General features: G+C 41.8%; 1 protein-coding gene and 1 pseudogene across 1 annotated transcript; both read right to left on the bottom strand.

Moving 5' to 3' along the window:
• Window positions 1-3,218: 3,218 nt before the first annotated feature.
• LOC106144478 overlaps window positions 3,219-12,037 on the bottom strand; it is a 26,718-nt pseudogene continuing 17,899 nt past the window's right edge.
• Zscan4 (zinc finger and SCAN domain containing 4) lies at window positions 7,877-11,301 on the bottom strand. Its single transcript, XM_005372045.1, has 3 exons — window positions 10,927-11,301; window positions 8,942-9,101; window positions 7,877-8,856 (listed from the first exon to the last, which is right to left on the bottom strand). The coding sequence occupies exons 1-3, from the start codon at window positions 11,299-11,301 to the stop codon at window positions 7,877-7,879; spliced, it is 1,515 nt and encodes a 504-aa protein (XP_005372102.1).

The raw sequence follows: 12,037 nt of genomic DNA, 5'->3' as shown, positions 1-12,037 counted from the left end.
TTAATCCCAGCACTGAGTAAAATAAGTAGGGGAATTTCTGTGAGTCTGAGCCTAGCCCCTACTACATATTGACTTTCAGGACAACCAGGGCTACATTAAGAGAAAGTCTCTCAAACAAACAAACAAACAAACAAACAAAAAAACCCACAGACAAACATAACAATGCCTGAAATAGAGAGAAAGGCAGCCCTAGAACCCCAGCACTGGGCATCTAGAAGTGAGTGAGAGGTCATTCTCAACTTCTTACTGAGTTTATGAGTAGAGTAGGCTGCATGATAATATTTTGAACAAACAAAATAAAAACCATTTTAATTCCTCCAGAGGCCAGTCTTCACATCATGTCTATCAAACATCATGGTTTCCCAAAATGAAATACATTCCCCTCTCTCTGCAGACAGATGAGACTGGTTCAGCCTCTATCTTTTCTGTGTTGTATTTCAGACACTTTCTGGCTGCCTCCTGTCCTCTGTTTCATTTGACTGCCAAGGATTTGACCTTGTTTACTGCAGCATTAGGGATCCAAATAACCCCAGAAATCAGGGAATCTTGTCAGCTTTAGAATAAGCCACGTGTGAGAACACAATGTCAGAATTCAGGGGAGATAACGGCCAACTTCAAGACCATCTTGCTGTAAAGCTCTCCACCCACAGCACTCCTCCCTCACTCCCAGGCTCTGTCTATTTCTAAGTCTGGCCCTTCCCCCTCCCATGGTACTTGCTGACAGGACAGCATGTAAGGTTCCACTGCTGACAGAAAAAAAGAAAGGGATATTTCTTTATGGTCTAAATGAAACTACAATCCTCTTTCATCTTCCTTTTAGAATACTGGATTCATGTCCTAATAACGTTTTAAGGCATAATAAAGCCATCATATTAGTCAGTGTTGAGCATTCAACACTGGCATAGAGCTCATACCCATGGTGTCACAGTTCTCATCAGTTATGTGGCACTGAACAATGGCAGTCACTTCTTCCCTGCTATTCATTAGCATAAACGGCAGAATACTCACTGTGCCTAAAAGGTTTTCAAAACTAACCAAAGCAAATTTTCATCATTAACTTGTTTGTCACAACAGGTTTATACAGAGTTCCAAGAGAAATAAAAGATACACACATGCTGTTTATTCTGAATTTGTTACCTGTCTATTTTCCATTTGATTTTGTAGAAGCTTTTGGTTACATATGAAAATATTTTTGATAAAATGTTTTGTCTACTTCATGTTCTGGCTTTGAGGGAGCCTAGCCAGTTTGGATGCTCACCTTCCTAGACCTGGATGGAGGGGGGAGGACTTGGACTTTCCACAGGGCAGGGAACCCTGACTGCTCTTCGGACTGGAGAGGGAGGGGGAGAGGAGGGGGGGAAGGAGAAGAGGAGTGGGAGGAGGGGGAGGGAAGTGGGAGGCTGGGAGGAGGTGGAAAAAAAGAATTATTTTAAAAAAATGTTTTGGATTATTTAAGGCACTTTCAAAGTGAGTACGTAATTATGAAATATCCATATTTATTCATATCATTTTTTACTTATTTAATATGTATTCATTTATGCTTTAAAAATTTTATATAGTATATTTTATTATATTCTTTGACATTTTCTAACTCCTTTCAGATCATCCCATACTCCACACACAACTTTCTCCTTCTTAAGAAAAAGCAGCAGCAATGACAAATGGAAAAATATCAATAAATACATAGAGTCTGAAAAGTGTTGACCAACTTTTCCTGGGCATGAGGCCTGACCTTTAGTCTGGTTCACATACCCAGTGTCACTCCATTGAAGAAAATGGAAAGTTCCTTCTCCTAGCAGCTCTCAAAGACAAATAGCTTCTAGAAGTGGTGTGGAGTTTAATCAATTTTAATCAAAAGTAGAATAAAAATGGAACTAGGAAGGAAGAAAGGAATAAATATCAAAAGGAAAAGGAGGATTCCATTTTAAGTACTGAAAGTAGATTTTCACAGGAAGGAGTGGACAGAGTGTATGCTTCATCTAGCAGAAAACACCATCCAAATCCTGTTAAAAATCTTTTCAAGTCTCAGCTCTGGTCACAAGAACATGGTCATTGTCCTGTACCCATTAAGTCTCAAGTTTAGAATTATCCTTATCCTGACAGGAAAATAGTTCTCACCCGCATACTGTGTGAGACCACGGCAGCAAGTGCTGAGCTAAAAGTTGAGTCTGTCCTGTGTTGAGATGAGACTCTGGGCCCTGATTTATAGCTTTATTATCCCCAGGGCCCCTTTTCTACTACAGGAGAGCTTTGTAACTCAACTCTAGATCTATGATACCATCTACATAAGGGACTGAAAAAGCTCTCAAATGACTTTCCACCAAGTACATGTCAGTGCAAAAGCTGCCCACACCACAGGAGCAAATCCAAGGGAGCAATTAGGTTGAATTAGGTAGAAAACATCTCTGTGAGCCCAATGTTACAAGGAGGGATGTTGTGAATATGTATGCTTCCCATTAGTTAACAAAGAGCATGCTTTGGCCTATGGCAGAAGAAAATACAGATAGGTAGGAAACCCAAGCAGAACTAGAGAGAGAAAGAAGATGGGATGGAGAGAGATGCCAGCAAGTCACTCAGAAAACCAGATACCAGAACACCTAAGATAATACCACAGCCATGTGACATTATACAGACTATTAAAAATGGGTTGATTTACAAATGGGGAAAAAGCCATTAATAGCCTAAGCCATTGACCAAGCAATTATATTAATATTAGCCTCCGAGCCACTATAAGCGGCTGTGGGCACTGATGGACAGAAGAGAAACCAGTCCAGTGGGGCCAGGCAAGACAGACCAAGAAGCTTCCAACTACAGAGGGATACAGAAAGGGCCAATGCTAAGAAACTGAAATTGGGAAACGTGTTTCCAAAATGAAGGAGACGTGCCTGATCTTGCCTCAACTTGTTGTGTCATGCTTTGTTCAAGCCCACAGGAGACCTGCCCCTTTCTGAGTTCAGGTGTAAGAGGAGTGAGTGGGAGAGAGTAGATGGCAAGGGGGAGGGAGGAAAAGAAGGGAAACTGCAGTTTCATGTACATAAAATACATGAAAAAATGTTATTTAAGAAAAATAAAAAAGGAGAGGACTAGGGTTCATGTCAAACTTGGAGGTCACTATCTCTTATCATAGCAGGTTAAGTAACAGACTGGAACTCGACCCAATACTGTAGGTAAGAACAAAGGGAGAAATAGGAAAGCATTTTTAATAAAAATACACATACTCCCCAGAGTATTGGACCTCTGCAATGGGTCATAAAGAAGACCAGAATGGGAGATACTGAGTGGGAGGTGACAATATGTACACCGAAGTGAGGATAGTCTGGGCAGCTCTGTCCTCAGGCGGGACTTTCAGAAAGTGTTGAGCACTGTGGATGTGCTTGACTTGTTGTCTCTTCAGTCTGTAGAGGACACTCACCATGGAGACACTTGAGCAGGGCATGAGACACAGACACAGGCCATCAGTGAAGCACAGTAAGATCATATACACAGAGATTGTCACATTACTGGACACAAATCCTGAGGAGAATCCATAGCTCAACCAGCTAGTGACATTTTTGTCAGAAATGGGATCTGACATTTTTGCTGGAGCCAAGATATTTAAAAGCCTGGGTACAAGCCAACTGAGTGAGCAGGAGGGACAGACAAACATGTCTTTTGTTGGGACTAATGAGTCCTGGCCTTATGCAGAGCCGTTGCAATATTAGCAGAAACAAACCATGCGCGGTATCCACAACTCACCCTCCAAGTCACACTTTTGGTGGAAATGGGCCCTGACAATTTTTCTGGAGTCAAAACATTTATTCCATAAATACCCACTTCAAATTACACCCAATATCATCCAGGAAATCCTTAAACCCAAAATGTGTGACATTGCGGAATGCCTCTTGTGATGATAGGCAAGCAGATGACAAAAGTCAAACGCTCTACAATCAGGTCCATTGTGATATTTTATTTATGTTTTAATAAATAAAGCTTGCCTAAATATCAGAAAGGCAAAACTAAGGCAGTAGAAGTCAGGTAGTGGAGGCACACATCTTTAATCCCAGGATTCTAGGAGACAGAGGCAGATAGATCCCTGTAAATTCAAGGCCACCCTGTCTACACAAGATCAATGCTGAAACAAATCTAGGTGGTGATGGTTCACACCTTTAATGCCAGTACTAGGAAGTAATCCCAACTGTACAAGGAATATAAACTGGTTGGAGAGAGAGGCTCAGTCGGCTTAATCTATTTAGTCTGCTCAGTCTGCAGTCGCCCAGTCTTGGTAAAACTTCTCTAGCGACTTGGCTGCTTTGCTTTCTGTCTCTGGGTTTTTATTATTTGTGCTACCCAGGTGTTTGGGCACTACCTACTTTCCAGTGAATATCAAAATGGCATAATAAAATAGAAGCCACGCATTCCCACTAGAGTCTTGGAGAAGAGGAAAATTCCCATTACCAAGTTTGCAAGAGACATTTTATCATTAAAATTAATTTATTATTTTTTAAAAGAAAACAAACTATCTTTTTTTATTTTACATACCAATCCCAGTTCCTACTCCTTCCCCTCTTCCCATTCCCTCCACCTACCCCCCACCTCATCCCCATCCACTCGTCAGAGAGGGTACGGCACATTGCTTTGGGTAGGCCCTCCCTACTGTATCTAGGCTGAGCAAGGTATACATCCAAAGAGAATAGGTTCCAAAAAGCTCAGTACAAGCAGTAGGGATAAATTCTGGTGCCACTGCCAGTAACCCACAATCTGCCGTAGCCATACAACTGTCACCCACATTCAGAGGGACTAGTTTGGTCCTATGCTGTTTCCTTCCCTGTCCGGCTGGTGTTTGTGAGTTCCCATTAGCTCAGGTAAGCTGTTTTAGTGGGTGTCCCTATCATGGTCTTACCTCTTTGCTCATGTTCTCATTCCTCCCACTCTTTAACATTTTCATACATACTTAAATAGTAAATTAAAGTAGTAGGTTCAACAGACTCTAGAAATAATTTCAAAAAGTTAGTTTAGGTTAAATAAAATAGACATCATTTCTTGTATTTACTTAGCTGTCTCACTGAAGAATGTCTAGAAGTTTGTTGTTTATAGTAGGTATGTTCAGCCCCAGGCCTTGTGGAAGACGTGGGCCCACACTGCACCGGCCCACAGCATGTCCAGGAAAGTGGTGGTGAGGGCAGAGGAGATGCAGGCATGCCCCCAATCTGGCCCCCCAGGACTCAGCTGATGAGTTCTGAAATGTATGCAGGCATAGAAAGGCTCATCCTCCCTTCAGGTTCTGGCCACTAGGAATTCCACCATGTTTCAGTGTGCATATGGGCAACACAAAATAGACTTTTTGTTTGTGAGTGTGGGGGAAAGTCATGGGGGAGGGAGCAGATAAGAGAAGACTTGGCAGTGAGTACAATGGGGGACATGATGTGAGTTCCAAAGGAATCAGTAAAAATTACTTTTAATAAAAGAAGTATTCCCTATTATTTCAATGGAAAGTATTGGATATGTTTAGTAAAAATTAATGTTATCACAGAATGTGGTGGCACAAGCTTTTATTCCCTAGTACGAAGGAGACAGAGGCAGACAGACCTATGAATTTGAGGCTAACCTGGTCTATAACATCCGTTCCAGGATAGCCAGTGCTACACACAGAGAAAGCCTCTCTCAAAAAGCCAAAATGATAATAGAAAAAAAAAGAAATTGTTTTCACTCATTCTGACTAAATAAAATGATTTGAGATCATTTTTCAAAGAATTTTCAAATCATGCCATAATTTCTGAATTCACATGAGCAAAATTTGAAATTCACCTAGAGAAACAAGAGAAAATATTTCACAGCTATGTTTAGAATAAGTGGTTAAATTCTGAAATATAAAATGAATACTTAAAGATTCCTTTTGTTTAATTCATTTTATTTATTATTGTATTTTAATATTAATTTTGCTTTAAATTGTGTGTGCTTTCATGGGTGCTTCTGCAAAGCTCATTTCACAACTCACAAGCAAATAAGATGTCAAGACAGCATTTTAAAACTAAGGATCAGAGAGACGATCAGCCTTAAAGCGCTCACTGTGTAAACATGAGGATCTGAGTTTGGGTCCTTGGAACACATAACAGAACCACCAAGCACGGTGGCCCAGAGCTCCAGTGCTGAGAAGATGGGGACAGGTGGGTCTCTGGGGCTCACTGGTAAACCAGTGTAGCCAAACTGGCAAGCTCCAGAACAGTAAGAGACCCTCTCAAAAACTGAGGTGGCCAGCAATTGAGGAAGACTCCGGATACTGATCTTTAGCACACACACGTGTACCTATATGCAGTGACCACACACACACACACACACACACACACACACACACACACACACATCACCTGCAAAATTATTCATGTTTTGTTTTCAAAGTAGTAAAAGTATCTTTTTTTCCAACCTGAAAACATTAAACACTAAAGTGGGCAGCTGAAAATGCTTTTCGCAGCACTGAAGAAATGGCTCAGTGGTTAAAAGGGCAGAGGGCAGGTTTAGTTCCTAGTACCTGCATCAGGAATCTCTCAACTACTTGCCACTCCAGTTCCAAAGGACCTGACACCCTCTGGTCTTTTTGGTTTCCTGCACACATGTGGTACATATGAATCCACACAGGTATACACACATATACATGAGAAGACTCTTAAAAACAAAGTGTGCTGGAGAGATTGCATGTGAAGCTAAGTGCTGGCAGAGAGCAGAGAATCATCATGAACAATAAAGGAAATACAATGAGGGGAAAATCAGTGCCCAACCAGAATTAAATACCTCATCCTAATAGGTTTTCCACTTGTACCTTAATAAACTGCTATTTGCTTTGGGCCACTGATGTGAGATTCCCTTTTGCATACTGTGAATATGTTTTATTATCACTGTTTAATAAAGAAGCTGCTTTGGCCTATGGCAGGGTAAAATATAGATAGCAAGGCAGGAAATTCAAGCAGAGATAGAGGAGGAAAGAAGGTGGAGTTCATAGCCCTGTGGCAATACAGATTAATAGAAATGGGTTAAGATGTAAGAGCTAGTTAGAAATATGCCTAAACCAGTGGCCAAACAGTGCTGTAATTAATATAGTTTCTGAGTGATTATTTGGGTCTGGGCAGCTGGAAAATGGAAGCGCAGTCTCCATTTCCAGGCCACATCTGTCTCCTCTCTATCCAGATGCGGTCCTTTGTCCCCAAGACCTGCCCCCTTTCCCGTGTCCCATCCTCCTTGTCCCTCATACCCTATCTCCTTTCTCACCACATCCTAGCTCATTCCAACACAGGCCTTCCCTTCTGCCCCACCTAAAAATTACACCTGAAAAGTCATTTGGGGCTGTTTTCTGCCTTACTGGGAAAGCAGTCACTTTTCTTTACCTTTAATAAAGTATCTCTATGTGAAAACAGGTGTTTAGATGTGGTTTGTGCCTAATCCAGGGACTGGGAGGAAGCCCTAGCCCTATGGGGGTCTCCTTCACTATGAGCTTCAGGTCTTTACCTCACAAGGGGTACAAGGTGGCAAGAGTGTCTCTGCCACAAAATGGGGAAGGTAAGGCCCAACATTCCTACACAGAGACACCCACTAACACATAAACCATACAAGAAAATACATGAGACATAGCACACAGGAGAAACACAGAAGCATCAACTTTTATTTACTATTCAGAAATAAAACACCAGACACTTTTTAGGCATTTGGTAAACTTAAGTGATCAAACTTTCAAATTCCTCATCTTTTTTTACCCTCACATGCCAGAAGGAAGAGCTAACAGATGGGAGGAAGTTAAAAGACCTATTTTCACTGGCTAAGTGCTAGTTAGGAGCTACATGGCTCTCCATTTGCAGGTTAGACACTGAGGCGGAAGCCCTGCTAACCTCTGGTGAGGAAGGCACACAGTTCAGTATGATTTGTGGTAATTCCTCAAGTGACGGTGGTATGTGGATGACTGGCGGAACCTATGGTTACACAGAGAACAGGTATAGGGCTTCTCTCCTGTGTGAATCCTCTCATGAGCTTGCAGATTGGTCTTGTGGCTGAAGGACCTGCCACAAGTGTTGCATGAAAAAGGCTTCTCTGCCTTGTGTACAGCCTCATGAATTTGGAGCTCTGAGACTTGATAGAAGCCTTCTTGACAAATGGGACAGACAAATGGCCTCTCATTCCTGTGTCTTTTCTGGTGCATTAACAGGCTACAGGAATATTTGAAAGCTTTGGGGCATTTATCACATTTTAATGGTTTGGACTCTATGTGGAGTCTCTCCTGGTCACTCACATAGAGAGAATTTACCTCCTGATTCTGGTAAAGAGGAACAGGCTCAAAAGTAGGTTGCTCTGGCCTGGAGAGGAACCCTGGTACCACCATCTTGACACCTTCAGAAGAATGTGGTGTTGGAGGCACTTCCTGGGACCTGGATGTATCCCAAATTGCTTTTCTGGAATCCCAGAGAACTCCATAAGGGACACCTCCCTGTTCAAGTTCAGGACATTGCCCTCTCTGGATAATGAGAAGGGAATCTTTCTCATCTCTGAGACTGCTAATACCACCATTTCCACCAGCATTATTCAAGAGGGTTTTGTGGCCATCGTCCGCGTCTTCAGACTGGTCTGTCCTGGAGAGATACACTGGTTGTACTTCCATAAACATATGTTCATAAGAAGATGCACTCAGGGACTCTGCCTGGTACCTGGAAGTGCCTTGCTTTGCTCTTTTGGAATCCCAAAGGACTCCATAAGAAACACCTCCTTGTTCGGGCTTAGGATACTGCCCTGTGTGGATAACGAGAAGGGAGTCCAACTCATTTCCAGTACTACTAACACAACTATTTACTTCACTACCTTTCAAGAAAGTGTTTGGGTCATCTTCACAGTTTTCATATCCTGTGGAAATAAAGAGTCTATGAAACTGTGCCCAGGAAGGAATCCTCACACAACATCCCTCTTCTCTTCAGGCTACCCTACTCACCTGTTGCCAATACCACATCCTGTGGAATCTGCAAGGGTGTTCTTGCCTTCTCCCGTGTTGTAGTTCTGAATGACTGTTGTTCTTTTAAATGCTTGATGACTTCTTTTAAGGTCATGTTTTCAGAAAAGAGGGCTTCTTGCCCCTGCATGGAGATATGAACCTGTAACAAAGCCAGATGACCATTGCCAATGAATCCATGGATTACAGAAAAAACCTGCCCTCAACCTGACTGCCCAGGATCACTAAACTATTGGTTAGTTCATTTGTTTATCCTCATCCGAAAGGATGTTATCATCTGGAATCCTCAGAAACTCAACTGTAATACTGGAGTGCCTGCCATTTTGGAGTCCTAGCCTCAGACTGGCAATTGTTACTTTCTGTCTTTGAACCTCATGTACTTAGCCATTTCCACTCTCAGGTAGCTGAGGCTTTCCCATCCCCCATCTCCAGCCATTAATCTAGCTGTCACTTCACTTTGCTGTGTAAGTGGTCTTTATTGCCAATACCTGTAATATGTTGTCGCTCCCATCGACTACTGGCCCTAGACAACCACCTTTGACCAAAAATGCCCTTAGTAAGAAAGCTTTAAATTGGGTTTCGTTTATTTATTTATTATTGAGTTCTTAACAAAAATAACTCCTGTCTGATACTTGTCCAACACATACATAATTTTCACAAGTCGCACACTGCCTCTGCTCTTAGGAACATGACTAGGACATTAGGACAGTAGTTTACTTGGAATTAAGCTTCAACCATGAATTTCTCAATTAAAAACAAAGTGCAGGTGTGTAACCGTGGAATAAAACAAACTGTGAAGTGGGAATGTGTTTACAGAATAAAAGGACTTAAAAATAGTAGGGTGTATTGGGTGGCACCTTTAATCCAGCACCGGAGGAGAAAAGGGCCAGCCAGGGCTACACTACAATACCATGCCTCAAATTGAGAAAAAAAAATTAAAAACTAAAAACTAATTAACTAAAAAAACTGACCAAACAAACTGATATTGAAAGAAGAAAAATCTAGGGGCAGGAGAGATGGCTCAGAGGTTAAGAGCATTCCCTGCTCTTCCAAAGGTCCTGAGTTCAATTCCCAGCAACCACATGGTGGCTCACAACCATCTGTAATGAGGTCTGGTGCCCTCTTCTGGCTTTCAGGCATACACACAGACAGAATATTGTATACATAATAAATAAGAAAAAAAGAAAAAAAGAAAGAAGGAAAATCTAAAACACTATGTTTGAAGCATTTCTTCACCCACCATTTCTGTCAATAACTTAGATTTATGCAAATCGAGACTTTGATATAAGACCCAATATAATTACACATATTTTAAGTCTCTCTGGATTTAACATTTTGCCCCCAAGTACCACTATTCACTGAGGCATTTCTTATGAGTGTTTCAGTGTTGTGCAAGCATGTGAGAGCTGTATTTTAACATAAAAAACTTATGTTGCAACCCCAGTATTTTAGACAGGTATCTTCTGACATTTAACAACCAACTTGGAAAGTCAATTTCTGCATCCCAGGTCTGGGGATTACAGGCCAGTAGGCCAGTGCTAGGAGCTAGATTTTTAGCCAGATTACCAACTCAGTAATTAAGATTACAACATGGGTGCCTCCCTGAATTTAGCCATGTCACAGATCCAGAGCATCGCATCTAAAGCCACAAAGGCTCTGCTCGAATGTCAAGTCTCCAGTCTCTCTATCACAGTACAAACTAACTAAACTTAATTATGATCCTCAAACAACCGATGCACTCCTTCCTGCTTTATTCGTGCTAATTTAGAACACTGTATATTATCCGTTGTAACAACTTTGGAGGCAAGGAACAATCTCACTAATAAGAAAAATAAATAAAAACAAAAATAAAACAAAAAAAGTAATAAAAGTATCTCAATAACACCACCCTCTCCTCATTTATTCCCAGATGCAAATGACAGTCTTTCCTTTCAACCCAGCCATCTCACCTCACCTCACGCACTCACCATGACAGGAGGCTTCAAGCACTCGTCAGTCAGGCCCTCCATGAATGTCCCCAGGTTCCTGCCACTTGATTCCCACTTCTCTTTCACGGCAAACTTGTCCTTGTAGCGCCCAGTTTTCAGAAACTGCTCCAAGACCAGTTGAGAGATCATCTGCTCCTTGCTCTGCTTTTCTGGCTTCAACCATGAAGTAAACATCTCCCAGAGTGTTTGCAGCTCCTGCTTCACACACGAGCCTTTGTCATTTGGGGCAAGACGGGCACTTGAAAAGTTAGAGATGTCAGGAGAAACCTGGGTTGGAATAAACTCTCTAGTGTCCGGTTCAAGGTTATCTGCTCGTGACTTGGGCTTAAAAGATCCTCTGAGCTGTGAAGACATTCTGGTTAGGATTCTCAGAAAGACGTTTGATATCTGCCTTGAGACTTGAAGATCTGTTTCAACAATTCGTGGATGGGAAAAGCTGTACGTTAAAAAGAGATGAGACACAATAATTAAAGTCAAAAATCAACTACGAGTTCTGTCACAGATGGTTTCATGGTTTCCTGACAGTGCATACGTCATCCTAGAGGTACACAAATGCGTCCAGAAAACACATCAAAGAGTTGGTGTAAAGCACAATACTTGACTCCATAGGGAAAATAATCCTGTGTTGTTAAGGAATGGAAGACATACCATAGGCTGCACACTCCACACAAGCTCTGCAGTAGTTCGGGGCTATCTGGTTCTTCCTTGCGAAAGGTAAAATTATTGCGACTGATCCTCCAATTTTAAGCTTCACCTTTCTTCTCCCATTCTGAAGTGCCATAAAACAGCCCTTCCATAAGAAACCCATTAAAAGTGAATGGCCAGCAACATTAAATTCACAGTGCAGCAAAGACACATCCATTACACACATATCACTTGGTCCCATCCTTGAATAGCTTCTAAGATTTAAAATGTCAAACCCTTAATCAGAGAAGTTGTCCAAAAGACCACACTTGAAGGCGGATCGGATTAATACAGACCAACTTGGTATAAGTTTATACAACTTTAATGTAAATAGCATACTCACGCAACCGGAGTTCCAGCGATGCACAGAAACAGGAAACAGGAAACGGGGGCGCAGCGTCTGCAC

Source organism: Microtus ochrogaster, unplaced genomic scaffold (assembly GCF_000317375.1).
Source record: "Microtus ochrogaster isolate Prairie Vole_2 unplaced genomic scaffold, MicOch1.0 UNK163, whole genome shotgun sequence".
Lineage (NCBI taxonomy): Eukaryota > Metazoa > Chordata > Mammalia > Rodentia > Cricetidae > Microtus > Microtus ochrogaster.
This window is presented reverse-complemented; position numbering and strand designations above follow the sequence as displayed.

Bases quoted from the DNA above. Each gene is read 5' to 3' on its own strand.
- Zscan4 (XM_005372045.1), bottom strand. From the start codon at position 11,301: ATGTCTTCACAGCTCAGAGGATCTTTTAAGCCCAAGTCACGAGCAGAT. The intron at 9,102-10,926 runs GTGAGTGCGTGA...GCTTTGTTACAG, and splicing joins GCTTGAAGCCTCCTGTCATG to GTTCATATCTCCATGCAGGG. The intron at 8,857-8,941 runs GTGAGTAGGGTA...TTATTTCCACAG, and splicing joins GGATGTGGTATTGGCAACAG to GATATGAAAACTGTGAAGAT.